The following is a 23,039-nucleotide window of genomic DNA, read 5'->3' as shown; positions in this document are numbered from 1 at the left end:
GACCCTTCTTCAGAAAAGAAGGGTCTAGGCCCGAAACGTCAGCCTTCCTGCTCCTCTGATGCTGCTTGGCCTGCTGTGTTCATCCAGCTCTACACCTGGTTATCTGAAATGTGACTTGTTGTGTTTCAAGGGTTTGACAACTTAGTGCACAGATTTAGCTTTTCTGATTGGAGGCTCAAAATGCTCAATGATGAAAATTAATTCAGAACCTGTATCACCAAGAAAAGAAATACATCTTAATTTATAATTTGCTTTGTATTGTAGTTGGATCGCAATTTTCTCTGTTAATACAATCTGTTTTCCTAACTTTTGCAGTTTTAAAGGATTACAATGAAGAAGCACATTTATTTAAAGAAAAAATACATACATTTTGAAATTACATTTTGAAGTTGCATATTAAAATTAACTTAATGTTTCAGACTAAATTAATCTTGTAGTTAATATCAGCATAATAAAAAAACTGATGGAAAAATATTAATAGATGCAAATTATTTAGCAACTTAAGAGCTTATTTGAAACATTTACATTATCTACATTGCATACCTGCTGACCTCTGAACATACAAAACATAAAAAGAAGAGATGTGTGTAGAAGCATCAATGGGCAATCTTAGATGGATCACACAGGCACAGCAAGCAAAAGCAATTAAACAGAAAAGGGGAATGATTGTTATCCAGGATGTTGATACTCATTCAAATGGTTGATATATCATAAACTCATTTCAGATCAGCTCACACAGTTGTTATAGAAAGTGAGTGTATTTCCTGTCATTATAGGCTGGATTTAAAAACATGTTTCAAAACTAACTCAGAGATAGTAGGAACTGCTGATGCTGGAGAATCTGAGATAACAAGGTGTAGAACTGGATGAACACAGCAGGCCAAGCAGCATCAGAGGAGAAGGAAAGCTGATGTTTCGGGTCTGGACCCTTCTTCAGAAAATTTATCCAGCTCCACACCTTGTTGTTTCAAAACTATCTGTTAATGCTCTGATCCCATTCCTGAGCACTGTTTCCTTTCCTGCGTCTGCATATATATCCTGAAAAAAAAGACACATGTAAAAAGATCTATTGAATATTCAATGTAGATAAAAAAAATGTCGTGCAAAACCCTTCTGAAACTATATGGAGTGTATCCTGTAGTGATTGTAAGGAGGTCAGCTAGGTGGATCTCAGGGAATATGATTCCCTGATTGGGGCTGTTAACCTGGTCCAATCAGTAAGCCATGGCTGACAGATATAAACAGGAGTGTCAGAGGTTCTGTTCACTCTGAGAACTGGCTCTGAGGGAACTGGACCAGTGTCAAGTACTATGCACATGTCAATCAAGGATGACTTGGTGCCAGAACACAGGCCTCTGTGCAGTAATTTTATACAGATGTTCAGGAAGAATGGTTTGCTTTAAGCATGTGTTCAGTGAAATAGTATGGCAATGATAGTTACAACCTTTCTTGGTTTTGTTGGCCACAGCTCTTAGTTTGCCATCAATTATATATCTAATTCTCCAGTAATATAGAAGTAGCTTCACTCACTGATATAAAGCTGCAAAAATTGTTTGGTTATCTTACCATTGATTGAAATAGTAACCAAGTTCCCACTTGATTGTTACCAATAATTATCTGGACTTATGCTTGCCACATTGCTGACACATTATTTGAATAGGAATTATACTATGCTGGTAGTAAAATTGCATTTTTTGAGCCGCTTCTATTGACTCAGATAGGGATGAAGTTTTTGCTGATCAATTGGTGTTACAGACCAGCTCTGATGGCTGTCTTTGCTTGGTTTTACAGACCCTCCATACATCCCTGATACAAGGAATGTCGGGGCAGCAGTTGGACAGAAGGGCATCCTCCAGTGTGAAGCTGCTGCTGTCCCATCACCAGAGTTTGAATGGTACAAAGAAGACCGAAGGTAGTGTTTGACAATAAAGAGAGTTCCTTTTAACATTTCTTGTGAAAAATAACACATGGGACAATATCTATTTTTGTCATGCCTACATATAACATGTGGATATGTTTCAAAACAATATATGTGTTAGGATTGAGTGAGGAGGTGTGGTATGATTCCACATTTTCCCCATTCCCTGCTTGGAGCAGAGCTTTGGGAGGTTGTGTTTGTCAATTCAGTGTGTACTTATCTGTTTACCCGTAGAAATACCCATTCAAACGTATAGGCTTGAGTTAAATTAATAAAGGGTTAGTTTTATCCTGTATCTACACAGGTAAAAATGATAAATAGTTTACCAAATGTCCTGACTTCCATAATTTGCACGCAAAAATACAAGCTACAAATTGAAGTTATATAAGAAAGGAAAGATAAGTAAGTGTTCAATGGTTGTAGCCAGCTGGTTGTGGCTGTCCAAAGATTTTGGTCTTCAGTTGGTGGTTTAAAATTGTTGCCATTGTCTTTAGTTTCTGATAATGCTGATGTTGAAACTGAAGTCTACCATTAAAAGTCCTCTGTCTCCTAGCAGGAATATTGATACAGTCAGATTTAGCAGACAGTGTGCCATCTTAGATGGTGAAAGAGAGATGCTTCTTGATCTATTCTGTCAGTCCAAGTCCAAGTACAGACACAGAGTTTGGTTGGTTATGTGGCCTGAGAAACTGATGCAAGATGTGTTGGAGCTGAGTCGACTGACCTCCAATAATCAAAATTGTCTTTCCTTGTGCTAGGTATGACTCCAACCAGTGGAGAGCTTTCCCCCGGTGCTCATTCACTCCGCTTCTGCTAGGGCTACTTGATGCCACAGTCAGTCACATGTAGCCATGATATCAAGGGAATTCACTCTAATCACACCCTCGAATTCAGGTCTTAGATCATAGAATCGCTACAGTGTGGAAACAGGCCCTTCGGCCCAGCACGTCCACACTGACCCTCAGAGCATCCCACCCAGACCCATCCCCCTATAACCCACCTAATCTACATGGCCCTGAACACTATGGGCAATCTTAACATGACCAATCCATCTAGCCTGCACATCTTTGGAGTGTGGGAGAAAACCAACTTGGACACAGGGAGAATGTGCAAACTCCACACAGACAGTCGCCCAAGGGTGGAATCCTTGGGTCCAGGTCCCTGGCATTGGGAGGCAGCAGTGCTAACCACTGAGCCACTGTGCCACCCCAGTATATGGGTCTTAGAATTAATAACCTAGCAATAATACCACCAGGCCATTGCCAACCCCAAATTAGGCCATCTTCGAGCAAAGGCTGGAATGAGGTCAGGGACTGAGTGGCCTTGACAGAGTCCAAATTGGGTGCCATAGAACAGCATATTGCTGAACAGGTGCTGCTTTATAGCAATATTGGTGACAGTTTCCAAAACTTTGCTGATGCTCAAGTGTAGACTGTTGGGGCAATAATTGGCTGGTTGGTTTTGCTCTGTCTTTTTGTGAATTTTGTTGATACTTGTAGGCTTTGAAAAGTTTCCTGTTTATTTTTATCTCTTGGATGAATTAAGGTTGGCTGCAGTACTAGCTGCAAGCAATCCTTGAGTAACACAGCCCAGTGGTATTTTTGTATGCGTGAAACTAGACTGAAAGTGTTGACATGATATCAGATATCTGAGTGTGTTACCAATGAGCTCAATTTAGTTCTCAGTTGATTCAGATTTAATCAAGGAAGGATAGATAATACTGAAAAATGTACACACTGATTTTAATTTTGCTTCCAACCAAGTTCAGAAGTATTGAAGGCAGTTGTGAACAGTTTAGCTGGCACAGGGGAGAAATTAGACAATGACCATATGGTTTACTGCTGCACTGGGTAATGCGTTAAGCTATTAGGCCAAGGCTAAGCTATTCATGAGAAGTTGGCATTGAAAATGTTGATTTTCTCTAATTTCTTGCAAGTGTTTTAGTTTTCCAACAATCCTTCCAAAGGCAACTAAGCTGGTTGGTATGAAGAGTTTTTGTTTTTCTCCCCAGCACTCTGCAGTCGTGAGGTTAAAAGTTAAGATGTGACCCTGCTGCTGTATCAAACTGTTGAGACAAATAAGTCAATTCAATCCCCAGCATCCCCACCACTATACAACTGGAGAGCAGATGGACACACATATCTCCATAACTGGACCCCACCTGGGTTAGTTAGCTTCCTAATTGCACTGGGGACAAGAGATTCTCTTTCTCTGATAAGATGGCAGATTTTATGATAGCAGCTAGAAAAATGGACCTATGTCCACTAGATTTGAGTTTCTCAATTGCCGCTGAGCTTTGTGGAAATTATGGGCTGCTTAGACCATCAGAGCTCAAATATATTTGACAGAATGCCACCAGCAGTCATGGAAAGTTTGAATTCTTTTAATACAAGGAGGTTTGCCACAGAAAGCAAATTCTATCTCGTACCATGTTGATGGAAACATGAAAAGTACAGTGCAAATTTGCAGAGGTTATTCAACAAACAGGGAGGAAAACACAAACCTAAAATACAGCAACTGGCCCAAGTTACTAGGTTCATGAACAAGTTCTTAATCGCCATTCAAATTCTCTTGAATTCAGAAATTATTTAAGTTTTTATGATAAACACAATTGTGGAGAAGTGGCTTTTAACATACAACACAGACTTTGCACATCAATATTACCAGTGATCTTTTATCTCAGCTTGAAAAAGCATGGCATGTAGTGATGCACTTCAATCTGCGAACATTTTTCACTGAATGCCAAATTGTAAAATTATAGTGCTGTAACTCCAAGGTCATTGACCAATAGCGAACCAGAGACTACAGGAATTTAAGTAACCTCCGTGTACGAAAGATCGAACTTGCATCATATTCTGTCAATACAGACATTTCCATTGTTTTCTTTGATTTGATATATGCCCAAGAATGCCAGAGATCCTGGTTGCTTATCCACAGATTCCTGAAGACAGTAGGACAGGTTAAGAGACTGGCTAAGAAGGGACACTCGACTTTATCAGTCGAAGCATAGATTGTAAGATCAGGGAAGTTATGTTGGAGCTGTACGTGATTTTGTTTAGGCCACAGCTGGAGTACTGTGTGCAGTTCTGGCCACCACAATTTAGGAAGGATGTGATCGCTTTGGGCGAGATTCCCAAGGATGGCGCCTGGGTTGGAACACCTTATGAAGAAATGCTGGATAAACCTGGGTTATTTACCTTGGAGCTGAAAAGGCTGACAACAGACTTGATTGAGATGCATAAGATTATGAGGAGCTTGGACAGAGTGAATAAAAAAACAGCTGATCTGCTCAGTTAAAAGGTCAAAAACAAAGGGGCATAATTTTAAAGTGAAATGCAGGAGGTTTAAAGGAGATTTGAGGAAAACTTTTTCTTTTGACTCAGAGCATGGTAGGAATCCGGAATCCACTGCCTTGGGAGGGTGTTTGAGCCGGGAAACCTCACAACCTTTAAAAAGTACTTGGATGAACACTTGAAGTATCATAACACTCAAGGTTTTGGGCCAAGTGCTGGAAAGTGGGACTAGTGTAGATGTAGCGTAGATTTTTTGATGGCACAGACTCACTGGGCCAAAGAACCCCTTCTTGCACTGTATGATTCTATGGTTCGTAATCACCATATTGCCCACTATAGAAAATTTGAAAATCACTCTAGCCAGTTTTACTCAACCTTATCCCATTTGTCAACAATATCAACAATGTTAGGAAAATAATGTAACAAATTACATAATTTGATAGATTATTTTCCTATTCCATGTAACGTTGTTTACATATATGCTACCGCAATCCTTTGAGAACAATAGGGAAATGTTGCTGACTAGACTGAAATCGATGAAATGTGCAAATATGCATATGAAAAGAAAAACAGGCATTTCCTCTAATGCAAATTCTTTTATCAGTATGAAATTCCCAGAATGCATGTAGGACTCTTTGTTACCTGTAAACCTATATCACACAAGCAGAATTGCTAATTGATTGACTTACTATTGAATTGAATTAGCTTTATTGTTGCATGTACTCACATGAGTACAGTGAAAAGTTTACAAGTCGCCACATATGGTGCCATCTTAGGTACAGAGGCAATTAGGTACAGATGCTTCAGTACAATTTCGTAGGGGGAGAAAGTTACAAAAATAAAGAAATAAAAAATCCAGCATTACATTCCTAGGAATAAATGAGAAAATAGGGAAATAAAAACTTCAGAACAACAGTCCTTCCAACCCAGTCCACACTGGCACCTTGCCCTCAGTCCGTGCCAGGCCTTGACTCCAGGCCATGCTGGGCTTCATCTTGAGGCTCTTGAGACCAAGAGACCACTCTGGAATCATCTTGAAGCTGGAGGCCCACACTGAGGTCACACTGACCTGAAAGACCGCTATGGGTCGCCGAAAGACCATATCACTAGAAACTCGAACAAACCAAACGCCGGTTAATCATGTGTGAAGAAAAAATCAGAGTTAACATTCCAGGTCCAATGACCCTTCCGGAAGGGTCATTGGACCCAAAAAGTTAGCTCTGATTTTTTCTTCACAGATGCTGACAGACCTGCTGAGCGTCCAGCAACTTCTGTTTTTGTTCCTGATTTACAGCAGCTGCAGTTCTTTCATTGTTTAAAACAGGTTACTTATGGTTGGCTGTTCAATTGATGACTAAATGGAGTATTTTATCTTTTAAACAAAATTAGCAATGCTTTGTAATCTCTGATCATCATTCCTTTGTCATCCTGGCTTACATTTTTTCCCTCTTGAATTTGTTATCATGTTGGCCTCTGCCAACTCACTCAGGTATAAACTCTTAAAAGAAGGAAGAGCCAGATCCTCCCAATGGTTCTGCTTTTAATATCTTGATGCCACTTGAAAAATCCAAAAGCTAAGCATTCCAACATGCCTTGTTGACTTGAAACAGTCAACAGCAAAAAAAAATCAAATCTGAGTGAAGACTACTCTTGGCAATTAACCAACCTCCCTCCACAACCCCCACGTTAGTCCTCTCAAAGATATCTTGAATGCTTAAAAGAGATTTTCTTTGTGAAACTTAACAATCCAATGCAGCATAGGGGTAACAGTTTATACATTGCACTACTACACCTTTTGTAACCCGAGGCTATGCAATTCGACTTTAAAGAGCTCCTGTTGCTATGAGCATTCAAACTAATGTATTTAATACATTATATATAAATTATAATATATAATATACATGAATATATTGTAACATTGGATATAAGATTCGTTTTTAATGCATAGCTCTTACAAATCTTGAACCGAGGCCCTGGTTGGCATATTTTCAATCGCATGTTCCAATTCAGGACCACTTGGTTGAACTGATCCCACTAAGTGTAATGCAGAGCCAAAGGAGAGGAATCATATAGGACAGTGATAATCTGTTACACGTATTGCAAAAGTCAAACTAAATGGTTCTTTTTGTATTTTTCAGGCTTCTTAATGGACTCAATGGAATTCAAATTAAGAAAACTGGGGACAGGTCCATGCTTACATTTTTTAATGTCTCTGAAGAGGATTATGGAAACTACACCTGTGTGGCAGTGAACAAACTTGGCACCTCAAATACAAGTGTCCTCCTCTTTGGTAGGTACCAGTCATAAAGTTGCTTGTCATGTAAGGTGTTTGACTTTACACTGAAAATTTCAAGAGTGTAGGTTTAGATCATAAGAAAGGGACACTAACAATACTTCATCCCAAGTATAAGGTATTCGCTTTCTCCTCTTGCATCAGTTTAACAGGAACTGAGAAATCGTACTTTATTCTCCTATCTGCCAGTAAGTTGACAGGGACTGCACTGTTAAGATACTATAGTTTTATCTTTTCCTCTAAATGCAGTTGCTGCCTTTTATGAGAGATATTCATGGAGTTTTTTTCAGGCACTGAATGATTTCTGTTAAAATTAAATCTTTAATGTTAAACTTTTATTGGTTAAGCTCATAAATTAGATAAATAATTGCATTTTTACCAAAGTACTTCACAAAATGACTATGATTTTTATTTAGCTCCAACCTAACCATCCCTGCAGAGCTGAAGAGTTAGAAATTTATACATTGAGTATTTAATAAAATTATGTTATGTACTATTTTGCAGGATGATTTGCATTTATGAATTCAATTAGAACAAAACATTATTCTTCTTATTGCATGATAGAACTTTATGAAGTATACACAAGAGTTGTTAAGTGTGTCACTTGCTGTTATATCCCAATGCAGTTTACGAAATTAAACTTTATTAAATGAAACACATTCCTGAAATGTAGGTTGCTAAGCACTTGTGTCCATTGCTATTTTATCCTCACCAACAACGTTTTTTGGGGAGAAGTTAAATTCTAATATACGCTGTATGTTACCTCCATGACTGTGTTTTTGAGTCCCACTGTAAAATTTCTTAGTCTTGCTGTTTATTGTTTTCAGTATTCATTTAATGTTCCAAATTTTTAAATCAATACCACACAGTTTCCTTCCATCCAGCTAGGATCTGGAAAATTATAAAAATAGCATTTTGTGTTTGAATGCATTAATATTAATCGCGTACAGGTCAACATGACTGCAAGAAAGACTTAATATCTTCAGAATCTGATTCAGTTGAACACTCATTGAAGGAGCAGCTTAAGATGAATTTTAATAGTTTTATGCCTTTCCTCAAAAAAAAAGTCAGTCCCTTGATCACGTATCTTTATGGATAGTGAAACATAAATGCTGATTTTGTGCATGGAAGTTGCAATAACCTTTAAAATCTAAATATTTTGAGAACTACCTTGACCTACTGAATAATCTACATTTGATTTAAAAATCTGTATCTCAAACAAAAAAATCTATTAAAGGCTGAACTGTTAATTCTCTGAGATATGAGTTCACATGATCGAAATTCAAAATAACACATCCTTGTGAATGCAGAACCAATTTCACATAGGTTGAGTCCATTTGAACAAGCCTTCAAAATCTAGTTGTTAAAATGACCTAAGGCAGTCTTCTTTATGGTGCATGTTAAAAATAAACTTGTTTAATTCCTCAAGTAAATTTTGCTTACTGACACTGACCTCTATTCACTCATGGACCCATTTCTATTTTTGATTTACATCCAGATTATTTCTCAAATTTACTAACTACTGAACATAGCAGATGATATTTGACAACTTATCCTGTTTGGGCATTTAATCACAATATCTCTATTGAGACAACAATATAGGCCCAATATTGTTGCTTCGTCAGAAAGTAAATTCTTTGATGCTGTTATAATATTAAGATACCATTTTCTTTTTCCATTCCTTGATCAAAACAACAAGGTTAATGTTGAGTATGTGACTGACTATAAAGTCCTCTTTGCTTTGCCAGAACTATGATACAATCAGCACCAGATTGTTGGAGTGATTTCACTGTGTACTATTTTGAAAACAAGAATCTGTTGCACAGCATGTCAGCTGGCAAGAAAGTAGTCAACACATGGCCCTTAAAAACATCCTTCTCAATTGTGAATCTTGGGATTTTGTTTGGCTTTTAGTGCAGAAACGGTAACCTTAAGTAGTTCATAACTACTTCATTGGAACAGATAAAACGCTCTTTAGTTAATTTGTTCTAGTTGATGAAATTTAGCATTTTAATTAGTACAGTGATTTAATTCTGAAAATTTAGGACTATCTGTAAATTTATGAATGTACAGGGACAGTACAAGATCAAAAAGGTTAGTGTTTGAGGATAGAAACCAAAAACACCAGATTCCATACGATTTTTAATGTTACTGCAATCACCAAATCCTACACATTTTGGTCTCAGGATAAGTACTTTTTCACCCTTCCAGGTAACAATATGTTTTTGAAACAAACATTTTCCATTTTCTGAAAACAGCCGTTACTGGCTTAGAAAAGTTTTGAGATTTTGCTGCCGGCTGACTGAAACAACACAACAGTTTGAGTTCCCTTCTTTTACATCCCAGTTATGTGGCCTTGCATGGGGGAGGCCTAGTGGTATCACCATTGGACTGCTAATCCAGAGACCCAGATAATATTCTGGGGACCGGTGTTCAAATCCTTCCACGGCAGATAGTGGAATTTGAATTCAATAAAATATCTGGAATTAAGAATCTAATGATGACCATCAATCCATTGTCAATTTTTCGGAAAATCCCATCTGGTTCGCTAATGTCCTCGAGGGAAGAAAACTGCCATCCTTATCCAAGCTGGCCTACATGTGACTCCAGACCCACAGCAATGTGGTTGACTCTGAACTGCCCTCTAGGCAATTAGGGATGGGCAATAAATGCTGCCTAGCCAGCAAAGCCCTCATCCCATTAATGAATAAAGGAATCTGATGCTTGTATGTTTATTCATCTGTCAACATGTTCCATCTTCCAGAAACAAGCATATCAGATTATGCAGCAGCATAAGCTTGAAGTTATGGTGAATGTTATTTTTTGAAACAGTTTTTAACTATTTCTCCTCCTCGGGTTTGTTGATGCTACCTGTTCAAATTTAACAATCATTAATTTCCATAAAATTGCATTATTTCTAGATGTAACCTGAGGTGTCCCAAGCTGTGGGTCAAGTCTTATTCCGAATACTTTAGCTTTAAAACTAATGGTGTTTTACTGAAAATCAAGCCCACAGTCTCAGCTTGTAATGACCCCACACCATACAGGTATTTTTAATCAACCTGTTCAGACATGTTATAACACATTTCTGGAGCAGGTAGGAATTGAATTCAGACCTTCTATACCAGGATAAGGGACAGTAGCATTACACCACAAAAGCCCTAAAGGATAAAGGGCTGGTGGGGAAACTAGTGGTATGCGAACGCTATGTCAACTTTAGTAATCCCTAAGAATATGAGGAAAATATGGGCTCCAATTGCTCGATCACCCCTGCATAACGTTTGCTGAAGCTCAGTGGAAACTGCAAGTGAACAGTTAGAATTAGTGTTTGCATCATTTCTGTTGATCTTCCAACAAGGTTATTGCAGAGATCAAAGAGATCTTGTAAAGGTTTTTATTCACCGTTTCCTTTTTAACTTTTCTCAGAATCTGTCCAGCATTCCAGTACTGGAACACTAATTGTTGGTAAAATGAAAGATTTTGTCTGCGATTCTCAGGTTCCTTTATTTTTCCTTTTTTTTGATGATCAGCTGTGTCCAATTTTAGTTATTCTTGCAAGTTCACAGACTTAGGTTTCTATATTCTGAATGGTATTCACTTAATTTAACATATATTTAACTTAAAAATTAAGTCAGAACTTGGAGAACCATTTGACAGTCAGATGGAGCTGCTGATTAAGGTGAAATGTGTCAGCAGTTTAGTTTACCATCACATGTGCGACCTAGAGTTGATCGTGGTAAAGAATATATTAAATTAAAAAGTAAATGGTTGACTTACTATTGTGCAGAATAAAATAAGAACATTGTAACTGAAATGCTTCTCCTACCTTTTGCTCCTCAGCGAGTGAATGGAAAGTGTTGTTCAATAGTTAGTTTGTCACTTAGTCTCATTGACCTCAGGCTTACACATAAACAAAGTTCCAATTTCATTTGTCATTGAGAATATATTTTATGAGCAATGGATATGGAGAAAACATGAGTTTGGAAATCATAGAGTCATAGAGTTGTACAGCATAGAAACAGACCCTTCGGTCCAACTTGTTCATGACGACCAGATATCGTAAATTAATCCAGTCCCATTTACCAGCATTTAGCCCAAATCCCTCTAAATCCTTCCTATTATTGCACTCATGCAGATACCTTTTAAATGTTGTAATTGTACCATCCTCCACCACTTCCTCTGGCAGCTCATTCCATACACGCACCATCCTCTGCGTGAAAAGTTGTCCCTTAGGTCCCTTTTATATCTTTTTCCTCTCAACTTAAACCTATGACCTCTCGTTTTGGACTCCCCTGCTCTGAGAAAATGACCTTGGCTATTCACCCTATCCATGCCCGTCATGATTTTATATTCTAAACTACACTGCAAAAATTAAAACCCAGGAGGAAAGCCCATTCAACATTTTCTTTCTGCCTCATAGTTCTTTCATGTGCACCTCAATATATGGTGCTCAAGAAAAAACTAACATTTACTACTGACTTGTGTACTTTGCACCTGTAAATTGTAAAAAGGAAGATGTCTGATTAAAAACACATATGAAAATAAAAGACAAAGAAATTCAAAAAGAAATATTGCCTTTCTTATTTGTTAAAAATTTATGATAAAGGAAATGAACTTTCATTACTTATCTCCTGAAAATCTTTCATAATCTTGGAGACTATGATTAGATGCTCCATTAGTTCTTCTTGTTTAGTTAAAAGTGTCTCAATATTTTACATTATTTTTAATAACTATAACTGTTTATTCCCTCTCTAACTTCTATTTCCTGCTTTTTTTTCAAAGCTACATCTTTCCATCACCCCAAATATGTTGTTTAGAATGCTTTCTATTATCACTGTTCTCTATACAAACATTTGCATTTGGAGCAGGAACAAACTATTTAGCCTTTCTTGTCTACCCCATAGAAACACAGGAGCAGGAGGAGAACATTTGCCCTTTAAGCCTGCTCCACCATTCATTTTGATCATGTTTGATCATTCAACTCAATAGCCTGTTCCCATGTTTCCCCCATATCCTTTGAACCCATTAACCCCAAGAACTACATCCAACTCCTTCTTGAAAAAGGGTCGCTCATTGAAATTGTGGCCTCAACTCTACGTTCCTGCTTCCCTGTGATAACTTTTGATTCCTTAATCCCAAATTAGACAATAAACTCTCTCCTTCTGTCTTAACAGTATTCGATGAGAATATTGCCACTGCTTAACTATGCTGCCAATACTCTTAAGATTTGCTTTAGCCCACTTCACTTATTTAATTTGCTGCAACTTTTCTACGTATCATTTCTGCAAGGAATCTTTTGTTTAAGTTTAATCCAGATGAAGCCATTCCATTGTTGAAGTTCCTGTACTTGCTTCAGAGTGAAAATGACATGTATTGATGTGTCTAATTTGCTGCTGTTTAAGTATTGGTAACGTATGGCTCTGGGTGTCATCCAGAGCTTGTTACAGTTGAATTTCTGCAGTTTAATTCAATGCTTAAGACCTTAAAATTTACTTTGCAAATTTTTCATTATTGCATATACTCCAGTGTAAACCAACTGGCCAAATTTTCCTTAATATTCCCCTTGCACTGTGTTATATTCCACATTGCCTCCATGGGGGGTATTATGTGGTATTATCACAGGACTGTTTATCCAAAGACCGAGGGGATGATGTGGGGACCCGGGTTTGCATCCTGCCATGGTAGATGGTGGAATTTAAAATCAATAAGAATCTGAAATTAAGAGTCTAACAATGACCATGCAACCAGAGTCAATTGTCGGAAAACGCCATCTAGCTCATGATTGCCCTTCAGGGAAGGAAATTGCCATCCTTACCTGGTCTGGACTGCATGAGACTCCAGAGCCACAGCAATGTAATTGATTCTTAACTGTCCTCTGGCATGGGTCATAAATGCTGGCCTATCTGGTGATGCCCTCATCTTGTGAATGATTTTTTTAAAAATCCGAACATCTCAGAGGCAAACAAATCTCTACTTGGTGATAGAAGGTCCTTCCAGTGATTTCCCTGGATAACCACGTGCTTTACAATGTCATGTTATTACTCTTGAATTCCCTTTCTGGTGTTACCATCCTTGTTGCATGATAGTTATCAGTATTTTCAAACCCACAGAAAGTCTAATACATGATAAACTATTTCTGTGAATTCTCACAATTAAAATCTTGTCAATTTGACATGTATACTTCCATGTGTACACTTCACAACAACAATGATCTGTCCATTCAAATCATGCAAACTCTACAATTAATGTGTGAACTTCTTCCATGTTTACAGCGTGTTAAGAAAAAATAATGCCTGGTGCCTGGAAGTTCAGTACAATTTTAGTAGTGTTACTTGAAATGCTGACTTTTTCCACACATTTCAATCTAAAGGGCTCAGGGACAGCAGGAAATTACAACAATTCTGTCTTTGTCAGTCTCCTATAGCAATTTCTTTATCCTCAAACTCATTAAATATTCCAATACAGAAATAAGACCAAGTCTGCAATGATGACATTCTGCATATGTGCTACAAAGCTTTATTCAATCATAAACATACTTATGGTTTGTGCTTCAGTAATAATTTGTGACTCTTGCTACCACTGTCTGTGTCAAGAAATACTTTCAATCTCCCATTTAGTTATTTTTGTCATTGTCTTCTATTTTCTGCATTTTTAAAAACCAGTGAAAACAATGCAACAATGTTTCTCTGAGGAAAACCTTTCATAAACTTGAAGACTTCAAAAGCAGCCCCAACTTCACTGAAAGTTGACTGAACTTTGCAAATCTATAAGCCCAGTAGTGTCTTATCTCTATGATGGAATCCCATTAGATTCCTGCTGCACCATTTTAATTATATTTAATATCCCTTCTATAATGTGATTGCCCAAATCATTACTCCAACTACAATTTGAGCACTTTGTACAAATTCACTAATGCCTCCTTGTTTTTGTGTTTTATGCCTTGAATTACAAAATCAAACATTCTGCTCGCCTTTTTTTTCTGGTATCTACTTGTACAATGTCCACATTTATTGGTTTTGTCTTACTGAATACCAAATGTATCTGATCCTCTAAAATAAAACAAAGAAATGTGGATGCTAGAGATCTGAAACAAAACGGAAATGCTGGAGAAACTCAGCAGGTCTATCGGCGTCTGTGGAGAGAAAACCAGAATTAATGGTTCGAGTCCAGTGACATTTTGTTAGAAGGTTCTGCAGAGAGCTGTTATACAGCAGGTTGGATGCCATGCATCTCCATCAGATGCCTCATGCATAAACAATGTCTGACACTTCATTGTAACTGCCGATGTAGCACTAATAACACCACAGTGCTACTGCCTCTGTATACGTTTTGCAGGGATCACACTTAAAACAGAAAAGGAGCCATAACACTCTATGCACCATCAGGTCACTGGCCTTTAATCACAGCTATGAAAACATACATAGCTGGAAGCTTTTCACTATTGCATGGTACAAGCACATAACCAAAAAGATGGCCTTTACAGATGAGGTCCTTTTTGAGTTTAGCTCTGCTTGTCCATCCCAAGTTGGCTGCCATCAACCAGTGAGACTTCTCACTGGAACAGGCCAGTTGGCCCCATCAGGCTTCACCCTGGACACTGCAGAAATTTACCTACAGAAGTATGTTGGTTTTGATGGAGGCAAGAGATGGGAGAAGTTAATGCTCACCAAGTGGAAGTATACCCCAGCACTACATACCTGAGATATATAGTTGGATTTGTAAGTACACATTTCCCATTTCTGGCTAATGTGTTAGAATCATAGAATCTCTACAGTGTGGAGAGAGGCCATTTGGCCCACCAAGTCTGCACTGACCTCCTAAAGAGCATCTCACCCAGACTCGGGCATGACCCCTCATTTCCCATGGCTAACCCACCTATACCTGCACATCCCTAGACACTACATAACAATTTAACATGCCCAATCCATTCAATCTGCACACCTTTGGACTGTGGGAGGAAACCAGAGCACCCAGTGGAAACCCATGCAGACACAAAGAGAACGTACAGACTCCACAGAGTCACCCGAGGCTGGAATCAAACCCGTGTCCCTGGGACTGTGAGGCAGCAGTCCCAACCACTGTGCCACTAATGCTGCTCATTTTGCATTCATGAATGCAATTCCGATGAGCTTGAGTGGTAATGGTAATTCAGGAATGCCAATGTGTGGAAAACAGTTTCCCAACAGTGAAAGTCAGGAAAGCCAAATGAAAATTTTAACCTGCCATTGGGAATCTGTATTTTTGGTTCCCCTGCCTGCCTTTGTAAAAGCTCTAGGATGGCCTGAAAAATTCTGGCCAATATTACTAAAATCTTGATGCCTTTTACACATTTGTAACAAGTGCCACTTATTGCCATTCTGCCTGATGCTTGTGTTTAGAACATTCTAATTGTTTTGTGTTATTCCTCCTTATATTTACTTCTGATGGAGGAACACAGCAGGTCAGGCTGCATCAGAGGAGTAGGAAAGTCAACATTTTGCGTTTACACCCTTCATCAGGACAGGGGAGGGGAAGAGAGCTCGGAAAAAAAACATCGAGGGAGGAGGGGAGGGGCTGGGGGAAGATCAGTGGGATGGTGATTGGTGGATACAGGTGGGAGGCAGTGGAGACTGGTCAATGGGAAGGGTGGGGCGGATAGGTGGCAAAGATGGACAGGTTTTGTCAGGTCAAGGAGGCGGGGATGAGACGAAGGATTGGACATGGGATGTGAGCAGGGATGGGGAGATTTTGAAACTGATGAATTCTACATAGACGCCATTGGGCTGTAGGCTCCTGAAGCGGAATATGAGGTGTTGTTCCTCCAGTTTGCGTGTGACGTCATTGTGACACTGGAGGAGGCCCAGGATGGACATGTCACCCAGGGAGTGTGGGGGGAGTTAAATGGTTGGTAACTGGAAGGTGTTGTTGATTATAGCGTACAGAGTGCAGTTGCTCTGTGAATCGGTCACCGAGTCACCTGGACCATCTCCGACACCTCCCTCCCCTTCCTGAACCACTCCGTCTCCATCTCCGGTAACCATCACAGCACCAACATCTATTTCAAACCCACCAACTCCCACAGCTATCCTTGACTATACCTCCTTTGACTCACCATCCTGCAAGAATGCGATCCCTTACTCCCAATTCCTCCATCTCCGCTGCATCTGTTCCCAACGAGGTGCGTTCCATTCCCGACATCCCACATGTCAAGGACCGCAGAATCTCCCCTCCAGTGTGATTCATAATGCCCTTAACCACATCTCCTGCATTTCCCACACTTCTGCCCTCAAACTCCCTCCCCCAAACCCAACAAAAGTAAGGACAGAGTCCTCCTGGTCATCACATACCACCCCACCAACCTCTGCATCCAGCGTATCATCCTCCACCGCTTCTGTCACCTGCAATCCGACCCCAGCACCAAAGACATATTTCCCTCCCCACCCCTATCTGTCTTTCATAGGGACTGCTCACTCTGCGACTCCCTCAACCACTCCACACTCCCCACCGACCCTACCATGCCCGGCACCTTTCCCTGCAACCGCAAGAGCTATTACACTTGCTGCTACACCTCCCCTCTCACCTCTGTCCAAGGCCCCAAGCAATCTTATAGGAATCCATGTCCTCCAACCTGGTCTCCTGTATCCGTTGCTCCCGATGTGGCCTCCTCTACATTGACAAGACCAAGTGCAGACTCGGTGACAGACTTGCGGAGCACTGGCGCTCTGTACGCTTAAATCACCAACATGTGCTGGTTGCCAACCATTTGATTCCCCCTCCCACTGCCTGGATTACATGTCCATCCTGGGCCTCCTCCAGTGCCATAAGGACGCCACCCAAAAACGGGAGGAGCAACACCTCATATTCCGTCTCAGGAAACTACAGCCCGAAGGCCTCAACATAGAATTCACCAGTTTCAAAATCTCCCACCCCTGACCCCATCCCATGTCCAATCCTTCCTCGCATCCCCACCTCCTTGACCTGACAAAACCTGTCTATCTTCTTTCCCACCTATCTACCCCACCCTTCCTATTGGCCAATCTCCACTTGTGCCTACCTGCATCCACCTATCACCATCCCACTACCTTCCTCCAGCCCCACTCACCCTCTCTCTATGTATTTCAGAACTCCCTTCCCCTCCCAAGTCCTGATGAAGGGTGTAAACTTGAAACATTGACTTCCCTGCTCCTCTGATGCTGCCTGACCTGCTGTGTTCCTTCAGCTCCACACTGTATTTACTTCTGATCGTCTGCCTTATCCTTCCTGCCTGAATGCTGCACTCCTTACAGATTTTGTTTTCCCAGGTGTGATGGCATTACTGTAAACCAGCTGTGGCTTAATTTCCATCTGATTGCCTCAGGAAGCGGTTTAACAATTAAAATTTGTCTGTCGGGAGCAGTCTGCTCATTCATTGCTTCCCTCCGTTCTGGCTAGATTGTTGTTTGTTCTCCCTTGACAGATGCCTGCCATGTTCTGACCACCTTGGCTTATCCATTGGAAATTCTATTGCTGCCCCGAGCATCCACACAGAACCCCTTCTGCAGCGGCTGCTGCAATTTCTTCTGTCCTTTTGGAGTCCATTCCCAAACAATGCAAGCCCCTGTTTTGTGTCCCTACGCACAGCATGATAAAACGATAGATTCAGTTATGAATGACTTGCTTAAAAAAAATTAAGAATATACTAAAGTCCAAAGGGAGCTGCTTTCTGCAATGTGAGGGGTAGATAACAGATTATCTTCTCTGTATAAATCTTTCTGAGCAGCTGTTTAAGCCAAACAGAGTTTTATGAGTATAAAGGACAGACAGAAGGCAAAGAGACTTCGTCTTTTGTTCTTCATACCTCCATTCACCTATGCACCCATTCCTCCATTTCCAGCGCCCCCCAACCTTGTCCACACACAGTTTTCTGCCACCAGTACTCTAACTTAGAACCGCTCACTGCTCTATTTCCTCCTTGCTCCCTCCTACTACTACAACTTGAACCTATATATAACCCGCCATACGGAGAGTAAAACATTCCAAGGTGCTTTGTATTACCAAACAAAATTTAACATGGAACCGCAGAAGAAACTATTTATACGACTGAAGAAGATAATTCAACAGACAGACCGACGAAGAGTGAACCAGCTGACTGAAAAGAAGGCTGTCCCACAGCCATACTGTGCTGTGGTGAGTGCTACAATTACCTAGTTGTAGGAATATCTGCCCGTCACTGGGGAACACCAGAAGCTCCATATGGGCACTGCCAGTACTGCAGGCAGCCTCACGAAGGAGATGGGTAGAATCATAGAATCCGTACAATGTGAAAGCAGGCCATTCGGCCCATTGAGTCGACAGTGAACCTCTGAAAAGCATCCCATCCAAACCTACCCCTCTACCTAATTCCTGTAACCCTGCATTTCCTGTGGCTACCCACCTAACCTATACATCCCTGAAGACTATGGAACAATTTACTATGGCCAATCCACCAAGCCTGCGTAACATTGGACTATGGGAGTAAACTGAAACAGCCAGAGGTACCCCATGCAGACACGGGGAGAATATGCAAACTCCACACAGACAGTTGCCTGAGGGTGGAATCAAATCCGGGTCCCTGTTGCTGTGAGGCAACAATGCTAATCACTGAAGGGTCCCGGACTAAGTTAAATCCAGGGAATTGGATTGGGAAGGGTTTGGAAATCTGCAACAAAGGATTCAGGGAAGTCAAAGTGTGGATTTTTCAGACAGGATTTTTTTTACCTTTATTCATTCACAGGATGAGGGCTTTGCTGGCTAGGCAGCATTTATGGCCCATCTCAACCACATTGCTGTGGATCTGGAATCACATGTAGTCCAGACCAGGTAAGGATGGCAGTTTCCTTCCCTAAAGGACATTAGTGAACCAGATGGGTTTTTCCCCTGTCAATCGACAATGGATGCACTGTCATAATTAGATTCTTAATTCCAGCTATTTATTGAATTCAGGTTCCACCATCTGCCATAGCAGCATTTGAACCTGGGTCTGCAGAACGTTATCTGGGTCTCTGGATTAACAGTCCAGTGATAGTACCACTAGATCATCACCTCCCTGTAGGATACAATGGGAACAATGGGGGAGTACTTTCTCTCAGTGGATGGTTGCCCCGATGTGTAAAAGATACACCCTGACGATGAAAACTGCCTTTCTTCCCAGCCTTTTATAAACTCATTTTTAAAAGAAAGCAGCCTGCCCACTCTTGCAAATACCAAGCATATTTTGGCGCAGGCAGTGTATTATCAGAGTCAATTGAGTTTTAACAATCTGGATTATTGCTAATAACGTATTTAGACAGATGGCGGGTTGTCAGTTTTATATCAGAGTGAGCTCTAGGGCAATTGGGAGAGTCATGTTCTAGCCACTAGGCCTGTGCCATGTTCCTACCCACCAGACTAGCCCTTATTCAAAAATATAGGTTTTCAGGTGCATCTTAAAGGAGGAAAAGAAATTAGGAATTCCAGGCCTTAGGCTCTTGGTGGTTGAAGGCAGAGCTATCAAATATGGATCTATAAAACTGGATGCTTAGGAGACCAGAATTTGAGGAGCTTAGCTATCTTGGAAAGCTGAAGGAGATATCAAAGATAAAAATCAAAAGGACAATCCATGAAAACAATGAGAGTATTAAAATTTGAGGCATTTCTTAACCTGGAGCTTATGTAGATCAGGGAACTTTTCTTAAGTACACTGAAATTGACTGGGAGAAGGCCAAAAACAGTTGTGTACGTTATAGAGAGAGCAAGAAGAGATACCTGTGTGACTATCGCAAAGAAAGTTGTTTTAAATGTTGTCATGTGACATAAATGTCATTTCCTGTGATGTCATAAAGAGCTAGCCGAAAGAGAGCTGCTGATTTTTGCCACATTCTTGGTGAACAGGACACAGGCAGCAGGGTATGAAACGGTTTCATGTTCACAGGCATAAAATGTGGGAACGATTCCTAAGTGCATTAGGGTAGTTAAGTCTCAAAGTCTCAATGTCTTGGCAGAGAATTTCTGAAGCTGATGAGATGAGGCAGGACAGAGTTGTGCAATGCTATAGAAGTGGAAATAGGTGGTCTTAGCAATGGAAAAGATGTAATCTTATTTCTGGATCAAATGTGACATCAAAGTTACAAATAGCCTGGCTCAGCCTCTGCTCCCAGAAACAGGGTGTAGTCAGAGTGAAGGAACTATGGTGAGCATCGTAGAAAATGGCTCCATCTTCCCAATATTTAGGTGAAAGAAATTTCTGCTGATCCAGTACTTGATGGTGGACAAGTAGTCTGATGATTTAACAATAGTGAGGGCAACTGGGGTGTAGGTATGGCTGAATATTACCTTTGGAAGCTGACAATGCACATTCAAATTGGTACCACTGATAGACAGGATGTCATGATAAATTGAACTTGACCCATGCTAGCTGCTTAGGAGACAACAGATGTCATGGTTTAAGAATGTAAGAGGAGCCACTGATTTTCAAGTTATGACTGAGCAGATAAGAATGGGACCAGCTAAGTGCAGCCTCAACCAGGTGGATGACAGTGAAGAGTCATTAGACCAGGATGGTGTCAAATTCTTTGGACAGGTCAAAAGAAAGAGAAAGGACAGTTTGCCTATGTCACAGTATTATAGAAGGTCAACTCTTAGTTTGTGGATGGGATGTCAGTGTTGCTGGCCGAGGGAGTATTTATTGCTCATCCTTAATTGTGACATTCAGTCTATTCCATGCATTGAGAATTTGGAAAAAATCAGGAGTCAGCGCAAACCTGAAATTAGACATTTGTAGTTAAATTTGTCTGCCCATTTTGAACATTGCCGATATTTTTGTCAGGAATTATATTTGTCTTCATTTTAGGGATGTTGCCTAGATGAGCCGGAAGAGGTTAACTGCTAACCAGCAGAGTCCACAATGAATTGTTGCTATGCTTGTGAGCTGTTGCTCTTCCATGCCTGAACTAATTGCTGAACAACATGCAGATCTAATACTTCTTTAGCATGAAATCTGTGTGCCAAATTAATTAAAGCTCATTAGACAAACTTTCTCATTTCCAATGAACAGAACAGTGCGAGCCATGGACCTATGGAGCTGGAGTAGGATGTATCTTTCCTTGTCGGATAAAGCATGAGCCAAGTGACAAGTGATAATTACCATGTGCACTGTTCTGAGGAAGGTCTGATATTCACAAATGTTTTCAGTGGTGTTAGGGGGTACAACATTGCTTTCTGAGAACCTACACTTTAAAAATTTTATGTTTAACAAATACAAACTGAAATGGCAATTTTTTGGTTAGTTTAGTCAGTTATCAGTCTGACGGATGTTTGTATTTTCACATTTATTACAACCAGACTCAGATTTTCAGATGAGTTGAGAATCCTGTGACGAAGAGTCGTGATATACTGCACTTGAAAACTTGTGTTCTAAAGTGGGGAAATTGTGTATTGCTTTAACTTTGATTTGTATTTCTCTAATATGTGTGTTAAGAAGGGAAGGAGACAGATTTAGTTTCATTTGTGTGTTGTGAGAGTGGTGTTGCATTGTTAAAATCCTTAAGGGCATTAGAACAAAGAATAGAAGCAAAGAATATGTAGCTGCCTATTAAAAAGGTGTCCTATAAGGTATGAAGACAAAGACAGGAAGAAAAATAATTTAGTGTGGGTTTCTTTCAGAGACAAGTAGGTAATCCAGAGATAAATCAGTTCCAGCAGCAATCCGGTTTTACAGCCTTCAAAATAGGGCAGCAAAAAAGAAGTTCTGAATGGCTTTACGTCAGTCAGAGAAAATCTCAAGAAAGAGAAACTGTGAGAGATCAGTTCAAGGAGCCCACATAAGGAAATAAGTGAGGGGTTAGCAGTTTATTTACAAGTCCCAGGTAGAAACATTGACTAAAGAAATTGTATTGAGTAAATGCATTAAATGGAAATTTACCAAAAATGAACAAATTACAGCTGTTCCAATTGCATAAGGAGCATTACAGTGGAGATAGGATGGCACCTCACTCTGCTTTCAGTATCAGTGAGGATTTTTGTTGAGAGCACAAGTGTTGAGGCTTTATTTCTGATGTTTGTACGAAGTCTATTTCAGCTAGTGGCTGTATCATTTATTGCAGTCAGCTTTTTTGTTTTCCTTCAATTTTATGTGTAATAGACTTCTCTGTTCTTGTGATGAAAGTACATGGTTGGCCTGTTTTGACTATGTTCAGTGACTGAGCGCCAAGTTAAATAAATGGCAAAAATAAAGTCTTATGATCTACCAAGCAAGGTCTTGTTATGGGATCTGACATGTCCAATATTATCATCAGCTCAGATCATGACACTCCACTCACCTTTAGCAATGATTGGCTCGACCTGGATCTGGAAGTTTCATGCTCCTTTTCAGCAGGTCCTATTTTTATTGGCAGGGAAAGGCACCTATATATGACCCATACATGAGGGAAACAAGAACTCAGCAGGGCCATTCAGACAGACCCTTCTGCGAAGCAGCAAGGTCCTTGGCCTTCAAGATGAGATTTTTTTTTGGTGTAGTTGTAAATGCACATGAAGGGTTGATATCCTCTGTAGGGCTGTC

At 40.1% G+C, this 23,039-nt stretch overlaps 1 protein-coding gene across 3 annotated transcripts in view; it reads left to right on the top strand.

The window, feature by feature from the left end:
• Positions 1–23,039, top strand: part of LOC109934062 (opioid-binding protein/cell adhesion molecule homolog) — a 920,827-nt gene that overhangs the window by 856,578 nt on the left and 41,210 nt on the right. For all 3 annotated transcript variants that reach the window (XM_048615652.1, XM_048615651.1, XM_048615650.1), the window contains exons 5-6: positions 1,792–1,912; positions 7,350–7,501. In XM_048615652.1, coding sequence (XP_048471609.1) covers positions 1,792–1,912; positions 7,350–7,501 — 273 coding nt within the window. The remainder of the gene's footprint in view (positions 1–1,791; positions 1,913–7,349; positions 7,502–23,039) is intronic.

This window comes from Rhincodon typus, chromosome 32, assembly GCF_021869965.1.
Source record: "Rhincodon typus isolate 14 chromosome 32, sRhiTyp1.1, whole genome shotgun sequence".
NCBI lineage: Eukaryota > Metazoa > Chordata > Chondrichthyes > Orectolobiformes > Rhincodontidae > Rhincodon > Rhincodon typus.
Note: the sequence above shows the minus strand (reverse complement) of the source record. Positions and strands in the feature narration are given on the sequence as shown.